The sequence below is a fragment of the Chiloscyllium punctatum genome, chromosome 14 (genome assembly GCF_047496795.1).
Source record: "Chiloscyllium punctatum isolate Juve2018m chromosome 14, sChiPun1.3, whole genome shotgun sequence".
Taxonomy (NCBI): Eukaryota; Metazoa; Chordata; class Chondrichthyes; order Orectolobiformes; family Hemiscylliidae; genus Chiloscyllium; species Chiloscyllium punctatum.
Genome location: NC_092752.1, coordinates 40,882,341 through 40,901,582, shown reverse-complemented (window position 1 = coordinate 40,901,582; position 19,242 = coordinate 40,882,341). Strand labels below are relative to the sequence as shown.

At 39.2% G+C, this 19,242-nt stretch overlaps 1 protein-coding gene across 1 annotated transcript in view; it reads right to left on the bottom strand.

The window, feature by feature from the left end:
* Positions 1–1,084: 1,084 nt before the first annotated feature.
* Positions 1,085–19,242, bottom strand: part of dctn6 (dynactin subunit 6) — a 28,899-nt gene continuing 10,741 nt past the window's right edge. The window contains exons 3-7 of the mRNA XM_072584227.1: positions 17,963–18,068; positions 13,155–13,243; positions 5,097–5,144; positions 3,671–3,813; positions 1,085–1,337 (exon numbers count right to left, since the gene is read on the bottom strand). Of these exons, the coding sequence (XP_072440328.1) occupies positions 1,239–1,337; positions 3,671–3,813; positions 5,097–5,144; positions 13,155–13,243; positions 17,963–18,068 (485 nt within the window). The 3' untranslated portion in view covers positions 1,085–1,238. The remainder of the gene's footprint in view (positions 1,338–3,670; positions 3,814–5,096; positions 5,145–13,154; positions 13,244–17,962; positions 18,069–19,242) is intronic.

Here is a 19,242-nt window from a genome sequence, read left to right as displayed (position 1 = left end):
CTTCCTCTTCACTGAGGCCAGGAACTGACTGGTCTTTGTGGAACCCAGTTGAGCATCAGTGCTGCTAACTAGCACTGCTGACAACCCCTTCAATCACGTTGCTGATGATTCAAAGTACGCTGACAGGGTAATTGGTTGGATTGGATTCAATTTGTTTCTTGTGCATAGACATCAACCCATCCTAGGATAAGCCAAATAGAGACTCTAGGAATTCTCATTCATGTCTGTTTGGCTTATCCTAGGATGGATGTGTTGTCTCAGTCAAAGTGGTGTCCTTCCTCATCTGTATGTAAAGATACTAGTGAGAATGGGTCATTATTTTTGTGGCTAGTTTCAGACAACAAAGCAAAACTAATGTCATTTACAAAATACCTTGCAAGAACTGTAACAAACACTACATTGGACAAACAGGCAGAAAACTAGCCACCAGGATACATGAACATCAACTAGCCACAAAAAGACATGACCCTCTCTCACTAGTATCCTCACATAAAGATGAGGAAGAACACCACTTTCACTGGGACAACACATCCATCCTAGGACAAGCCAAACAGAGACACACACGAGAATTCCTAGAAGCATGGCACTCCAACCGGAACTCTTATCAACAAACACATTGACTTGGATCCCATTTATCACTCCCTTAGAAAAAGAACAGGAAATGATGTCACCACAGGAAATGACTTCACCAACACATAAATAGAAAGTGGGCCATGCCATCAGTGCTTCATCCGGAGGCTCACTGATGTTACCTAGTATGGTGACAAAATGCGTAAAAACGAACCTTCCAGCTCAGCGAGCAAACCTACATCCCAAACCTCAACTTGAGCTATAAATCTTCTCAAAACTTGCTAGTTTAAATTATGTTTAACATTCCACTGAACCCAAGTCTATTCAATTTCAAAAGTTAACTTTTCCCCATGCTTCTGGAACACCCTTAAAATAACATTTAACTCAGATAAAATTAAAGCCCACCATCTCAATATGTGAGGTGTAGTAATTTTGATATTAAAACCAATCCTTTATTCATAATTAAGATAGTCAGTATGATAAGCCATCAACACAATTGTGTTTAAAACTGAGATTAACTTTGAAGTCTATTTTCATTTTATTGCAGAGGATGTATTACTTTAATGCAGTGAATAATTTATCATAGCACAGGTTACTGCTTTAAAGTGACTATGCTTATAACCAAATAAATGCATTGATTCTACCACAGAATCAGAATCTAGCTCCATTCAGCTTTTTACTGGAGTTGTACTTCCTTTCATGGTTTTCTTCAAGTGATGATAATTGGGCAAAATTTTCATCAGGAAGTCTAGCTGTAGAGTTTGTGGCTGTAATTAAAAAGATTATAAACCAATTGAAAAGATGTTCCAGCACAGGATAACAACTTTAAAAGTTTCACACCATTCAACTTTATCATTAAGCAGCGGCAAGATTTTATTCAAAGAAGAACAGAAGTAATTAAATTGAAACAGTTCATTCTTTTTCTCATGGTGGAATTAAGTAATGCAAAACATTGCCACATTTTACCCAGAGTCAATTTTAAGCTATTAAACAGCATTTGTCAGAAGCAAAACAACAGTTATCTTGACTGCTGTAACATTGATAAAGATTCTCTTAGTGACTATTTCTCATGTAAGTTTGACCTTCATTTATAACTACATAATGTAATACATCAATGTATCAAACTGCTCATTAGCCTCAATTACCTGAGTTAATCAAGTATTTCATAAGAATGCAAGCAGAAGCTCTCCCATTAAATAAGGCATGACTGAGTTTGCATTGAAGCTATTTTCCCAAAAGCCCAAAATTTCCTTTCACTGTATAGTCTTTAATTTGAATGTAGATTAGATTTTTTAAGATAAACTCAGCAATCTTTTTACGACATTTACATATGTAAGTTTATCTCTAAGTAAAATGGCTTGTACTTTCCAAAAGAAACTACAAGAATTCCAACATCTACTTTATTGACTAGGAGGAAATACATCTGACTTCATCATTACAATACAGCTGAAGAGGACGGTTATTAGATTAGATTAGATTACTTACAGTGTGGAAACAGGCCCTTCGGCCCAACAAGTCCACACCGACCCACCAACCACCCATACCCCTACATTTACCCCTTACCTAACACTACGGGCAATTTAGCATTGCCAATTCACCTGATCTGCACATCTTTGGACTGTGGGAGGAAACCGGAGCACCCGGAGGAAACCCACGCAGACACGGGGAGAACGTGCAAACTCCACACAGTCAGTCGCCTGAGGCGGGAATTGAACCCAGGTCTCTGGCGCTGTGAGGCAGCAGTGCTAACCACTGTGCCACCGTGCCGCCCAAAGTATGTTCAGAGACCTCATGGTAAGGAAAGTATTGGTCTTTCAAAAGGTTAGAAAAGTGCAGACCAAGATTTAAGCCATAGATAGGTTAAAGGTGGGGTAAAGCCACCTATGTTAAGGGTTGAAATTTTTATGATGGAGATGATATGTAATTGAAAGCTGAACTAGAGAATGCAGGCCAATGACTAAAGGTCACAGTTTCAAACTAATTGCTAAAATACCTAGAGGGAAAAGGAGGAGAAATTTATTCACTCGGTTGTTGGAATCTTGAATGCTTTACCTGAAAGGACGGAGGGATCATTCTTTGCACAAATAACTTTTTAAAGGAAATTTAACAAGTACTAAAAGAGGAAATGTTTATGGAGGTATGAACAAAAGAGAGGGATGTAAGACTAAAGCATGACTGCTCTTTCAAAGAACCAACATTGGCATAAGGGCTAAATGCCCACTCTTTAAACTGATTGTTTACATGACTTCACCCCTTTGGCATAATTTAAAGCAGAATAGTATATGTACAATGCAAAAGATACATTTTCCATATTGTTCAGCAGAAGTATATCACCTCCTTTCATTTGATTAAATTTCATTCAGAAATTCATGCCATCTGAACAAATATCTGATAAGACTAGAATGTGCACAGTGGCCTTCTGTAGCTTTTGACTAGAAACTTAAAAGGTGAGAAATTCAAATTGCACCATGGCAAATTGTGAAAATGAACTCAATGTATTTGATAATGTGTGACCATGAAAGCTATTAAATTTTCATAATCCAATTTGTTTATTTGTCCTTCTGAGATGGGAACTTGCTATCCTTTCCCTGTCTAGTCTAAAGGGAACTCCAATCCCACAGTGTGGTGAAGTTAATGCCCTCCAGAGTGAACAATAAGTCCAGATCTGCTGGTCTCACAATGTCCCCACAACAAATAAAATTTAAAATGCACATCTTTGTGTCCAAATCAATTCATGATTGGTCTGTTCCTTATCTTCTGCACCCTGAAAAGGTCTCTAGCCTCTTGTGCATCACCATTTCCAGCATTTCTTATGCATTCTAATGCCCAATCGCCAGTTGGGGAAGTTCTTCCCTCAACTATTCTATATTTCTTCAGCTCTCACCCCTCCTTTAAGATATCCTTAAAATCTATATTTTGACTAATCTTGGTAACTCATCCTAATAGGTCTGTGATTCAGTGCCAAATGTTGTTTGAATATGGTCCTGTGAAGCAAGTTGAAAAATTCCACAATGACATATAAACTGTATAAATGTAAGTTGTCATGGTAAATTTTCACAATTTTCCACTGGATTTCTATTCCTCAATTTGCAGATCTTACCTGTGGCCGTTCTGACTGCACTCTTCGCATACAGTCTACTCCATAGATAACTGTGTTCTCAGGAATAACTTCACAGGAGTTTACTTGACAACATGCTCCAATAATACAGCCATTGGTTAGGATCACATTTCTACCTATAAATGCTGAGATAACAAAATGACAGGTTAAAATGTCTTAAAGAATAAGGTGTGGATCAAATAAATCCTTACAAAAATCTGAATGCACAATATAAATTGATAGTTATTTATTCAAGAAAAATATAATCAATATAATCCACCCCAGATGGATACTATTCTGTTAAAAATTGACATTAAACAATTGCTCAAAATTAATACAAGTGAAAAACTAGAATAGTTTATGCCGATTAGCAGGGGGATTGAGTTGAAGAGCTGCAAGATAATGCTGCAGTTCTATACAATCCTGGTTAGATCACACTTGGAATATTGTATTCAATTCTGTTTGCCTCATTATAGGAAAGATGTGGGAGCTTTAGAGAGGGTGCTGCGGAGATTTACCAGGACGTTGCCCGGGCTGGAGGGCATGGCTTATGAAGAAAGGTTGAGGCAGTTTGGGGTTTTCTTGTTGGAGTGAAGAAGGATGAGAGGTGACTTAATGGAGGTGTACAAGATGTTGAGAGGCATAGATAGAGTGGATGGACAGAGACTTTTTCCCAGGGCAGAAATGTCTATCATGAGGGAGCATAATTTCAAGGTAACTGGAGGAAAGTTTCTGGGAGATGTCAGAGGGAGGTTCTTTACACAGAGAGTGGTGGGTGCGTGGAATGCACTACTAGCAGTGGTAGTAGAGTCAGATACATTAGGGACAATTAAGCAATTCTTGGATAGGCATCTAGAAGTTAGTACAATGAAGAGTATGTAGGTTAGTCTGATCCTGGAGTAGAATATAAGGCTGGCACAACATTGAAGGCCTATGTTTTATGTTCCCTGCTTTTATTTTTCTTTAAAGAACAAGTGATAAAAAGGCAGTCATTTAGTTCAGTCAGTGTCACAATTTCATATATTGCCATGGCTAATTTAAAACTGAACTTCAGTGCTCTGCTTTTGACCCATATCTCGATATGCATGGTTAGCATTTTGATCCACTTGGCTTAGTTTTCTAACAGGTATGCGCACGTATGATGTTCTGATGTGATAGATCAGTAGACTAATCAGTTGCATAAGCCTAGACATTTTTGAAAGGTGAACATTCCCATCAATCCTGACTTCTACTGATCTCTTAATTAGTTGTAAAAATCTTGAAGATATTTGAAAACTTGAAGAACACAAATTATTCAAAGTTACATTATATTTTGTTATTCTGACGATTCATTACAATGAGACAATAATAGATAACTACTGACAAATCCTATAACAAATGTTTGGAACAGCAAGTTTCAGCCAAAGAAACTTTCTAAACAACAACTTACCTTTAGATTCTATTACATTGTTATCTCCAATCTTCAAAGCTTCAAAATCTGATGAGTATAGTTAAAGAAAGCTAAGATAACTCCAACACACTTAGATGGTAAACTGGAAATGATGACATAATTTGAAGAAACAGACCCTAACAATAAAACAAAGTTCAAATAAAAGTACATTAAGCAGGACGACGTAAAACCAAAGAGTGAGGAGAGAAGAGTGAGGGGATACTTTTTTATAGAAGGGGCAATGCATATTTAATAGCAAAGTTCCAAACAGTTTACAGGAAAAGAGGGACCTGCAAATGCATGGGGATAAAATTGCAGGCCATAATTAGAATGCAGTCAGAAAAGTTATTTGGGATCTTGGACTTCATAGATGCACAGACACAGAAGTGGCAAAGTTAAGCTGCATTTTCAATTATGTCCTAAACAGAACGAGAGTAATGTATTTTCTCCACTTCTGGTCATGACACTTTAGGAACAAGACAAGGGTCTTTGAAAGGGTGCTCAAGGGATTAACCAAAATGATCTGGGGACATGAGGATTTTAACCAAGTGATAGGGGGTTGGTGAAGCAGGGGTTATTCTCCTTAGAACAAACAAGATAGAGGGGAGATTTGATAGAGGTACCACAGAATGAATGATTTGGATAATGGTGTAAGTAAAAGCTATTTCCATCAGCTAATGGCTCTAGGTTTAGGAGATGTTATATGGAATATTTTGAGCAAGAGAATCTGAGGGAATGCAAGGAAAATTTATCATAATAAAGTGACCTGGAACACAGTGCCCATAAGGGTGGTGAAAGCAAAGAAATTAATTTCAAAAGAAACTGATAAGGCACTTAAAGAAAATCAACTTGTAGAGCTACATTTAGTAGAAAGGAATAAAATGGACTGATTTGCTCCAGGGAAAGTCGACAGAGATTTAATGGGCTAATTGGCCATTGATGAATAACACCTAAACAGGCAGTTAGCCAGAACTCATTCTCTATTTTTGCTACACTCCCTCCTCTGCAAATCAGACCCCAACTCTCTCCCCCTTACAAGATCCTGAGGCTGAATCAGAATGTTTGCAACCTACACGTCATAGCAGATCAAAATGAGTTTCCAACCACATATTTGTACCATCACTAGGATGTTTTCAATTTGTAAATTTCAAGTTTCCATGCTGTATGACTATGCCTTAATTTCTTCAGAGATGAACTACTGCCAGACATCTTAAAGTAAAAATTTATTGTTTGTCTTTCTCAATCCAATTTTTACCAAACAAGCATTGACCACACTGCCTCATTCATTAAAATCATTTGATAAGGTTATCAACCTTAACTCCATTTTCTTGCACTGCATCCTTAGCTGCTTTCTGTTCACAATTTGAGATGGAATTCAGTCTTTAATTGATACTCTTTATCGTTATGAGTGTAGTGCTGGAAAAGCACAGCAGGTCAGGCAGCATCCAAGGAGCAGGAGCATCAACATTTCGGGCATAAGCCCTTCATCAAGAATCAGGTTTATGGGTAAGGGGTGAGAGACAAATGGGAGTGGGGTGGGGTGAGGGGGTGGGGGGAAGGTAGCCGGAAAAACGCTAGATGGATGAAGGTGAGGGAGACGGTATAGGTCAGAGGGGGGAGTGATGGACAGGTCTGGAGGTCTGTGCCGAGTTGGAGGCTTGGGACTGGGATATTGCGGGGGGAAGGGAAGTGAGGAAGCTGTTGAAATCCACATTTATCCCATGTGGTTGCAGGGTCCCAAGGCAGAATATGAGGCATTTCTCCTCCAGGCATTGGGTGCTGACAGTTTGGTGGTGGAGGAGGCCCAGGACCTGCATGTCCTTGATGGAATGGGAGGGGGAGTTGAAGTGTTCAGCCACGGGGCGGTGGGGGTTGGTGGGTGCGGGTGTCCCAGAGATGTTCTCTGAAACAATCCGCAAGAAGGTGTCCTGTCTCCCTGATGTAGAAGAGACCACACAGAGTGCAACGGATGCAGTAGGTGACACTGGTAGAAGCACAAGTAAGTTTCTGACTGATGTGCAAGGATCCCTTGGGGCCTTGGACGGAGATAGTGGAGTGTTGTGGGCACGGTGGAGGGGGGAATGTAGACCTGACGAGGGAGTCGCAAAGGGAATGATCTTTTCAGAACGCTGATAGGGGGTGAGAGGGAAATATATCTCTGGCAGTGGGATCTGTTTGGAGGTGGCGGAGGATGATGCCTTGTATGCAGAGGTTGGTGGGGTGGAAGGTGAGGACCTGATACTCTTTTTTTTCTCTTTTTTTTTGTGAAAGACACAAAGTGCACGAATCTTTATTCAATTTCCACCACCAGGTAGATATGAAAAACACCTGAGTGGCCAGTACCTGATACTCTTTATACTGCTCATGAGCAATCAGCTCAATTGTTCTGTCATAGAAAGAGGTACAGCATGGAAACAGACCCTTCAGTCTAACCCATCCATGCTGACCAGATATCCTACATAACTCTAGTCCCATTTACCAACATTTGGCCCATATCCCTCTAAACCCTTCGTAATCATGTATCCATCAAAATGTCTTTTAAATGTTGTAATTTTACCAGCCTCCATTACCACCTTTGTTTGTTCATTCTATGCACACACCACCACCATTTGTATGAAAAGGTCACCCCTTAGGTTCCTTTTAAATGTTTCTCCTCTCATCTTAAACTGTCTAGTTTTGGACTCCCCTATTCTGGGGAAAAGACCATGGCTATTCACTCTATCCTCACCCCTTATGACTTTATAAACCTATATAAGATCATCCTCTCAGCAATATTCCAGGGAAAATAGCCTCAGTCTATTCAGCCTCTCCCTCTTGCTTAAACCCTCCAGTCCTGGTAACACCATTGTGAATCTTTTCTGAAGGTTTCACAACATCTTTCCTATAGCAGGAAGACCAGAATTGATCATTTTATTCCATAAGTTGCCTAACTAATGTCCTGTACAGCTGCAACATGAATGCCCAACTCCTATATTCAATGCACTGATCAATAAAGACAAGCATACCAAACACTGCCTTCATTAACCTGTCTGCTTGTGATTCCACTTCCAAAGAATTATGAACCTACACCCCAATTGTTCACAATACTCCCAATGACCTTACTCCCAGTGTAAAAGTTCTGCTCTGACTTGTCTTTCCAAAATGCAGTACCTCATATTTATCTGAATTAAACTCCCACTGCCACCCTCAGCCCATTTGCCCATCTGATCAAGGTCCTGTTGTACTCTGAAGTAACCATTTGTGCTGTCCACCACACCTCCAATTTTGGTGTCATCTGCAAACTTACTAACTGTATCTCCTACATTCGCATCCAAATCATTTGTATAAACAACAAAAAGCAGTGGACCCAGCACCATTCTTGTTGCAAACTGTTGGTTACAGGCCTCCAGTCTAAAAAGAAATGCTCCATCACCACCCTCTGTCTCCTACCTTCGAGCCAATTTTGCTTCCAAATGGCTAGCTCTCCCTCTAGTCCATGTGATCGAACCTTGCTAACCAGTCTAACAAGCAGAACCTTGTTGAACGTATTGAAGTCCTTATAGACAATGCTCTGCCTTCAGTCTTTGTCACTTCTTCAAAAACAAAACACATTAGTGAGATGCAATTTCCCATGCACAAAGTGTTTTGACTAGTTCTAATGAGTTCTTACCTTTCCAAATACATTCAAATTTAGGGTGTAGGTTTGCTCGCTGAACTGTAGGTTTGATATCCAGACGTTTCATTACCTGGCTAGGTAACATCATCAGTGGCGACCTCCAAGTGAAGCGAAGCTGTTGTCTCCTGCTTTCTATTTATATGTTTGTCCTGGATGGGGTTCCTGGTGATGTCATTTCCTGTTCGTTTTCTGAGGGGTTAATTGATGGCATCTAGATTTATGTGTGTGTTTATGGTGTTGTGGTTGGAGTGCCAGGCCTCTAGGAATTCTCTGGCATGTCTTTGCTTAGCCTGTCCCAGGATAGATGTGTTGTCCCAGTCAGAATGGTGTTCTTTTTCATCCATGTGTAGGGCTACGAGGGAGAGAGGGTCATGTCTTTTGGTGGCTAACTGGTGTTCGTGTATCCTGGTGGCTAACTTTCTTCCTGTTTGTCCTACGTAGTGTTTGTGGCTGTCCTTGCATGGAATTTTGTAGATGACGTTGGTTTTGTCCATGGGATGTACTGGGTCTTTTAAGTTTGTTAGTTTTTGTTTGAGAGTGTTGGTAGGTTTGTGTGCTACTAGGATTCCAAGGGGTTTTAGTAGTCTGGCTGTCATTTCTGAAACTTCTTTGATGTATGGTAAGGTGGTTAGGGTTTCTGGTTGTGTTTGGTCTGCTTGTTGTGAATTGTTCTTGAGGAATCTGCGCACTGTACACCCTAAACCTCAACCTGAGCTACAAACCTTCACAAACCTTGCAAATACATACAAATCCTACCCCTCATAAACCCTTCCAATATCTTACCCACTGTTGATGTTACGCTCACTGGTCTATAGATCCGTAGCTTTTCCTTACCACCTTTCCTTAACATGTCAGCCAACCTCCAGTTTTCCCACACCTTACCTGTTGTGGCTACTGATGATATAAATCTCTCAGCAAGAGCCCCAGCAATCACTTTTCCTAGCTTCCCACAAAATTCTGGAGGATACCTGCCCAGGTCCTGAGGATTTATCCACCTTTATACATTTTAAGATGTCCAACACCTAATCCTGTGTAATACTAACACTTTTCAAGATATCATTTATTTCTCCAGGTTCTCCAGCTTCCATATTCTTCTCCACAGTAAACACTGACACAAAGTATTTGTTTAGTATCTCACCTGGCTTCTGCTGTTCCACACAAAGATCAACAAGGCTGTTTAAAGGGCCCCATTCCCTCCCTAGTTACTCTCTTTGGATTCTCCTTTACCCTTTTTGCCCTTCTGATTTCCTTCCTAAGTATATTCCTACTGCCCTCCTACTTTTCTAGAGATTCACTCAGTCTCAGCTGACTATACCTGACATGCCTCCTTTTCCTTGATCAGAGCCTCAATTTCTCAAGTCATCCAGCATTCCCTACACCCACCACCCTTCCCCTTCACATGAACAGGAACATACTGTCTCTGGACTCTCATTTTTGAAGACCTCCTGCTTTCCAGCAGTCCTTTTACTTGCAAATATCTGCACCCACGAGTGGTGAAAGATATAAAAGAGACCTAATAGACAACGATTTCACACATATGATGGAATGAACTGCCAGAGAAAGTGGTGGAGGCTGGTACAATTACAAAGTTTAAAAAGCATCTGGATAGGTATATCATTAGAAAGGGTTTGGAGGGATATGGGCCAAGTGCTGGCAAATGGGACTACATTAGATTGGGATATCTGGTTGGCCCAGAGGAGTTGGACCGAAAAGTCTACCATGCTGTATATCTCTATAACTATAAATTATGCCTTTTTAAAAGCACAGGCATTTCTTTAACTTATTACTTTGTGATGATGCTGTCCCTTTAACAAAGTTATTTTGTCCTTGATGTTTTCCATGGGGGATCGTAAAGGCACAGGTGCCGATATATCTGAAAGTGGCTATTTTAAATAATGGCTCAGAAGTGGCTGGTTCGGATTTTTCCTAGTTTTGTTTGTTTTAGCAGGCAGTCAGAAACTGCTGATAACAGAGAAGCTGCTATAGTGAAAAAAAAAGTTCCATGCTTCAACAGATGTGTCTTGCCTGACTCTTCTCTCTGCAATCTCTCCTGCTTGTTAGAACCAGAGTTTGAATTTACCATTTGCTAAGAGTTACGTTTATCGGATGTTGAGGGTATTGGAACGGCTCCTTTGTTAACTTGCAATTTTTAGTCAGGTGGTCATCCAAATAGTTAAGTTATTCTAAATTCGATTTTCTTTTGTTCATGTTTCAACCATAGTGTGTAAATAAATTCTGTTTTGCTTAAAGCTGAATGGTTTGAGTAGCTGCATCACTCCACTTACATCTGCCTTTAAAATAACAAAAATCGTTAGGGTCTCGACTATCTTACAGTGTTTGAGGGGGGCCGTCCTGGTCAATGACAACATTTATATATATTTAATTTTACATAACGGTTGCATTTACTGACACCAAAGAGCACGTGCATTATCAATGATATCTCTTATAAATACGGCAATATATTTTACAAATACCAATTGCTGATATTTAATGAAACAGCGTATTGAGTCACAGAAATAAAGTTAAGAACATGTTAAAACTGTAATTTTAAAAAGTTGGCTTGATAACGTGGTCGAAACTCCTAGGCAGTGTCTTACTTAAATTCATTGGAGTATTTTAATAACCCAGTATATTGAGAGATTATTTTACAGTGGCCATAAAAAGACATTTTAATATTCAATAATTGTTTAATAATGTGCATGTGTCTGCGCATGCGTGTGGAATGTTGGTGTCAGCAACACAGATCCCCAAAATAAACTGCTTTAAAACTTTAAAAGGATGCCTGTGACCACTTTATCTCAATAAAAGGAAATAAAGTTGGTTTTGTCAAAACAGTGATCTTAGAACAGTATTGCAATACAGCTGAAGGGGAGATATATGGAGGAACCTAGATTAACCGAATATTGGATTATCTGAAGGAGATCGAGGCCCGACAGAAACATTACATCAAAGACGTGTTTCCAACACTGATCACACCTTTGTTTACAGTGATTAAACAGACACAGTCTCCAAATGACTGACCTCCTGCCCTCTCTCCTCGCACTTTCCCTGGAGTTCGACAGAGGGGTGTACCCTAAACCCTCCTTCCCTGGATAATCTCTCTAACATTGTCCTGTACAGGGTAAAGGTGAAACCTATCAAAAAGTTGCAGTAAAAGGTTGTGTGTATGGCTGTGGCTGTGTGCGCGTGTGAGCTATTTGGAGACATACCCCACAAAGGCAGCAGCATCCGTCTTGTTATTGGTGTCCAGTCCAGCTGCCCCGGTGGAGAGGGGAGGGGGGGGGGGTGGTGGGTGGGATGTTGCTGGGGTTTAAGGGGCAGTGTTGGACGGGGTGGGGGCTTTGGATGGGGTTGAGGGCAGGGAGGGTTGGACGGGTGGGGTTTGGGGCGTGGTATTGGATGGGGGCAGTGTTGGATGGGGGCGTAAGGTTTCACGTGTGGCGTGCTGCTGCCTCGTCTCCTGACTGGGGAGCACACTTAAAAAAAAACTCCGAGCGCCAAAGGAAAGGCATTTAATCGATTACCGAACGAAATAGTGTCCGTCCATCTCATTCCAATAATCTGTACATGAAATTAACAGGATTATGATTCTATGTTTATGGAGGTTCTGGGTAAGGAGAACACTATAGTTTTGATCTGAAAACAAATTTGTACCATCACTGAAAGTAATAATGATTTTTAACAATTTCTCTGCACAGTTTTTCCTTTGTTTCATTACTTACAATCTATTGAACAAATAACAATGCAAGATGTAGATTCTTTAAAGCATAAGAATAAACAATTATACTTTTTTGGAATATTGACACTGGAATAGTTTAAAAACCTAGACAATTCACAGATGCTTTCTTTTGAGAGAGCATGTAAAACTATGGTTTCCTGATTGTGATTTACAATGTAGACATTTCCTAAGGTTGCAAAGTCGATCCAGTATTCAAGAGTTGCACCTGATTTTCGGGAAACATTTAGCGAAATCTCCAAAATGTCCTGGGGAAAAAAAATTACTAAACAGAAGTTCACCTTTAAAGATTTCTAAACAACAGGACAAAGTTAGTTTTTGAGTACTTGTTGAGTAGTAATTCACTTCAATCACTGAAGTTTTACCAATTTTAATTAAAAAGAATACACTTAGCGTTCAATCGATACAGAACCATCGCGCTGCAAAAGAACTTTGTGGATCTGCTGGGAATAACTAACTACCTTGGACTAAATTACAATAATCAAATATCTTCAAATTAATACTACTACAGAATGTGAGAAAGATGCAATATCAAAAACAATTCTGAAATTTAGCTTTGGTCCCACCAGACTATGGTTCCATACTGAAAAGAATTTTTTTTTAAAGATTGACAATGGTCATATTCTGATAGCAAGTTTCATTGCTAATTAACTGCAGGAAAGGATACGACATCCAACTTCAAATACATTGTTTGTTCCAATTGTCATAACTTTAGGTTCAATATCTTCCTTCTGAGGCACTAGATTTTCTGGATAGCTGGAAGAAACAGTAAGAGGAATTGGACCGAAGAGTCTGTTTCCATGCTGTGCATTTCTACGACTCTATTAATCATTTTTATTAAAACTAGAAAGCAACGGCCTATTTGTTGTTCAAAACAAAACGCAATTTTCATTTCAATCATTCACTTTTAATACACTGTCCTGAAGCACTTCAAGGAGGCAAAGTTGAAAAGTGAATGAAAAGACTGAGTGAAGCTGAGACATCATGTGAGAGCAAGAAGCAAAAGATAGTAGTGACAATGTTTAGTAACTGGAAAAGGATACATGGAGATAAATACTAGTTGTCTTCTTCAGAATAAACAGAATGAGTATTTGAGGTATGTAAATTATTAAAGGTTAGTCAGAGTGAATAGACAATGACTATTTGTTTGAAAATGGGATAGGGTAAATAGCTGTTTCTCAGTCGGTTCAAGCATGATGGGGTGGCTTCCTTATGTGAGGTACATTTCCTATGTAAGCTATTTGGAGCAGTTTTTAATCAGTAAAAACATAGTGAATTCAAGCCCACAATGCCATCCTGACATGTACATCCGCCAGTAAACTAATTTTGGGCCAGGGTTTTAATTTTCTAGCCAGTCTGCCATCGGGGTCTAGGTAAAAGCTTTATTAACACTGATGTGCAAGCCTATTTGACTTTGGAATTATAGTGCAGTTCTTTCGCAGTCAGTGGGTCAAATCCTGGAACTCTCCTATAACACTATGGGTGCACCTCCAACAGATGGACTGCAGCAGTTTGTAAAGGTGACACGCCACAACGTTTTGAAGGATAATTGGGCATAAGCAACAAATGCTGGGCTTGTCAATGATGTTCATTTTCCATGAAAAAAAGAATTCTGAGATTAAACAAAGTCCCACATACAACACACCATTTAAAAAAAAGCATATTTCTCTTTTTGTGATCTTTGGTTCCAACACCCATTCTCCACATGGTATTTGGTTAGAATTTAAGTTGGTAGTGCTAATATTTATGCAAAGTATTTAGCCAGTAACAGGTGGCAGGTGTAGATGAGCAGTTACATATAACGTAAAAACTAATTGCTATGGCAGATGCATTGCTTATTTGAAAGCTGTGAAAAATAGTATCTTGCCATCAGATTCTGCATTCAAATGTATTAAACTACATGAATATTCTGGTTGTAGATGGATACTAAATTCCTCAAGATGTTTTGTCTAATTTAGCTTGCGCTCTTCCAGCAAATGAGATATTGTGTTATAGGTTATCTTTATTAACTCACTCACCAGTTCGCTATATTTTGCTGCATTTTCACACCTTATCAGCCCTGCTACAAGCAGTGTTTACCTTGAAGAAGTGTAGCATAGAGAACAATACTATCCCCATCAAGTCTCCATGAAACATTATCAGCCCTTACCAACCATCTCCTGTACCTGAATAGATTAAGTACCTGTTCATATCTTTCAACTGGACCATTATCCCTTTAAGAAACTAACAAACAAAACAGCGCTGCCATGAAATTGTGTGAATGAATGAAACTCATACTGGCAAATAAATCTCACAATAAAAGACATTAAATAGATTAAGTATAGGTACTATTTTTAACTTATTTAGAACATTTAGGCTAGCATTTTTACTAATATTTACTAACTTAAAAGACAAAAGGACTAACCCCTCCTAATTATGCAAGCAGACCAGACAGATATCCCATCAGAAGTAATATCGACGTTTCGGTATTGATGCCCTGGGTAAAAACAATGTGGACTTCAACAGTTTCCTCATTTCCCCTTCCCCCACCACACCCGTTCCAAACTTCCAGCTCAGCACTGTCCTCATGACTTGTCCTACCTGCCTATCGTCTTTTCCACCTGTCCACTCCGCCCTCCCTCCCCCCCCCGACCTATCACCTTTATCCCCTCCCCCACTCATCTATTGTACTCTATGCTACTTTCTCCCTACCCCACCCTCCTCTCACTTATCTCTCCACCCTTCAGGCTCTCTGCCTGTATTCCTGATGAAGGGCTTTTGCCCGAAACGTCAATTTTACTGCTCCTTGGATGCTGCCTGAACTGCTGTGCTCTTCCAGTGCCACTAATCCAAAATCTGGTTTCCAGCATCTGCAGTCATTGTTTTTATCCCATCAGAAGTAACAGCCAGCAGTTAGCACATGTTTTGACCCATCTCCTGTCTCCCAGGACAGAAGCCCTTAAAACCTTTGTGTAGTAGAGATAAAAAATCTAACACCTTGGTAATAGAATTTTATGATATGTAAGAATTGTGTATAAAGGGGTCTTTTAAGAACTGTATTTCGAGATTCTATTGCCACCGCGAACATGTGCTTGTGATTGCTGAATAGAAAAGGCTATTTTTGCCACTCACTGATTTTGGTCGTTATTTGAACACTATTCCACAGTTAGTTAATGCCAAACTACTTCTCTGGCACTGAAAATATGGATTCTCATTCCTTCTTTGACTATTCAGCTTTGACTAACTAGTGATTTTAAATGATGTTTTCTTTAATCTTTCTCTTTTAATCCAGTCTTTCCTTCACACTCTTCAGCTCGCTGACTACACTGGGTTTGACATTATTTTAATTTTCACTGTATCAGACACAGCACTATTTTTAAATTTATGCTGTGAACAGATTGCTTAAAGATATATGCTATTGTTACCCAGTTCATACAATTCCAGATGCCCTAGAGGGGGATGGTTTCCATTTACTGCAACTTGCAGTGAAAACATTTATGGAAACTAAAAAAGGACGAGGGTGAGCAAAGCTAATCTGTGGCAGCCAGTTTTTAATTCACCCATGATTTGGAGATACCAGTGTTGGACTGGGGTGTAAAGTTAAAAATCACAACCCCAGATTATAGTCCATCAGATTTAATTGGAAGCACTAGCTATTGGAATGCTGCTCCTTCATCAGGTGTTTGCACAACAACGATGAAGGAGCAGCGCTTCGAAAGCTAGTGCTTTCAATTAAACCTGTTGGGGACTATAACCTGGTGTTGTTCGATTTTTAAACTTTATGCACCCAGTTACTGTAAATTCTGCCCTGGTGTTTCTCAGTACATGCAATGTGACTCATTGAGGTCACCATAAAATAAATAGACTCCTTTTGTTCACCAGAACAGCCACTTCTGCCACTCCCTACTGTTAAACAAATATTCCCTTCAAAATTGAGTTATTGTGTAAAAGTTATTTTTTTTAGTCCCTTCAAATTTCTTTGTACAGCCATGTGCATGGTTTATTTATCCCAAAAGTCTGTAATACTGTCTTGCAGTCTGCTCCATGGTCTTCGTAGGAATTTTGCTGATGACCATTTTTACATTTCTTTTACTGTATGTAAAACTATCCAATGGGCATTAAATCTAATAACCTCCACACTAACTTGAAAGAATAGGCCACACTATCTTTTCTTTCTGGAACCCTCGATCCCCTCTGGTAAAAGAGGATTCCTCATTTGTTTCCCCTATCCCCATTTCACCATTCTAGCTGCCAATCCCACTGGCCCACCTGTATTCAATTTATCCTCCATTTTCCAAAATTTGGTCTTTGCTCTCTGTATGGCATATTGTAATAGGCAATACATTGCACTTTGGTTTCACCATTATGAACTTAGAAGATTTTTTTTCAGCTTTCGAGTGGAATATAGATACAAAATAAAAGTACCATACACTATAAAGACTCAGAAGAATAACAAAAACAACTTGCAGTCTTTTAACATAGTAAAATATCCCAAGGCTTTCCCAACTTATCAATTAGAGACCAAGTAACAAAAGAGATATACAAACAGATGCTCAAAAGCTTGGCGAAACAAGGAGATTTAAAGAGGTACTTTAAGGGTGGAGAGAGAGGCAAAAAGATAGGAGAATTTCAGACTTTAGGGTATTTTCAGCTGAAGGCATGACCATTAAAATGGGAAGATTAAAATTGGGAGTGACAAAAGTGACCAGAATTGGGTGATCCAGAAGAGGTTACAGTGATAAGAAGGGAAGAGACTATTGACAGATTTAAAAACAGGAGTTAGAATTTTAAATTGGGAATTGCTGGATCAGGAGCCAGTGTAGGTCAACAAAAACATGGATGATGAAAGAATGGGACTTGGTACAAATACGGAAACAGAGATTTACATGAGATCAAGTTTATACAGAATAGAAGATGAACTATTGTTCAAAGAGTACTTGAATTTCTAAAAAAGAACAAAGGCTAAAATCAGTATTTCAGCAGATGAGCTAAGGTAGGAATAGAAGAGTGTTATTATAGAAGGGAATGTTTAGCAGAGGAGACACATTTAGAGACAGCTCAGTTCAGTCCAGCCTTCTGAACAGACACAGACTCTGAATTGACCTAAACCTGAGGAAAACTGCATGAAATTCAATTTTGGCTTTCATTTTAAAAAAGGTAATAAAGCAGAGCTATAGTTGGAATTGCTGTGCTAAATGGGACAAAATGTTTGGTTCAGGTTCAGACACTTGCCAGGAAAAGTAATGATGTTGATAGTGAGGGAACAGAATTTGTTGTAAAGTTCAAATGGTTTCAGTCTTCCCAATATTTGGTTGGATGAAAGTTCTGCTCATCCAGTACTGAGTGTGAAACAAGCATATTTCAAACATACAAATAGTACTTACTTATTCCGTGTAATATATAGGTACCATAAAAACAAAATTATTCCAATTATTTTGTTACATTTCAAATACCTTTATTTGGAAGTATCCATTAAGTACTTAATTGCATGCCCACCTGTTTGTAATAAGAGCTTGTTCTTCAATCAAATTCCCTTCACCTATGATGATTGGTCCTGCTTCTGCAATAATACGAGCCTTGGGGTGCACTACAGTCCTTGGTCCTAAGCAATACAAAAACATAATTAATATTGTGTACTACTTGATAATTACTCTGGGATATAACCCACAAAAACAGTTGAGTTCCAGAGAGGAGATGTGAATGACATCCTTGTAATCAAAGGCAACAAAAATAAACTAATCGGATGGGCAAATTAACTGAAAAACAGTTGATAAGAGTATGATTTGGGAAAGAAAAAGAATACAGTAACATTTAATTTGTTTTGCCATGGCGTTACCAGTGACAAATCCAGTCTTCCTCATCTCCTAATAGTGAGTTCTATTGATCCGCCTGGAGACTTATTATTGTAACATTCAAATTCATTTTGTTGACTATCCTTTTAGTTACATAACACAGACATTAGGTGTAATGTGTATCCAGAAGATTGCAATGAAATACTAAAGCTTTTCTAGAGAGCAAACATACTAATAAGAAATATTACACTTAACATGGCTAAAGACTTAGTTAATCCACATCTGTGCACAATCTTTGTTTTCAGTATATCAAAAAGGATGCAGAAACATAAGGCAAGGTACAAAAAAAACCTAGAATGATACCAGAACTGAGGTTATAACTATCAGGAAATCTTAAACTGACTCCACAACAAAAGTTCTTTTCTTTCAGATAGGTTGTTCAGCACTAATAACCTGGCATTTCATAGAATCCCTACAGTGTGGAAACAGGCCATTTGGCCCAACAAGTCCACGCTCTCCGAATCATAACCCAACCAAACCCATTCCCCTACCTTAAATTTACCCCTGACTAGTGAACTTAACCTACACATTCCTAAACACCATGGGCAATTTAGCATGGCCAATTCACCTAACCTGCGCATCTTTTGGATTGTGGGAGGAAACCGGAGCACCCGAAGAAAATCCATGCAGACATGGGGAGAATGTGCAAACTCCACACAGACAGTTGCCCAAGGCTGCAATCGAACCCAGGTCCCTGGCACTGTGAGACAGCAGTGCTAACCACTGAACCACCATGCTGCCTAGTAAAATCCAGTTACTCCTAAATGAACACAGTTTTGTTGGAATGGATAATTAACCCAAGTTTACAGTATTACAGTGATATAATTGCCAAGCCAAATTCATTACTATCTCTACTTTTGCTGTCTTTTTTAGAGGAACAAAAACTTCGAGCTTAGCAACATGCGTAACTTGCTCATCACAAAT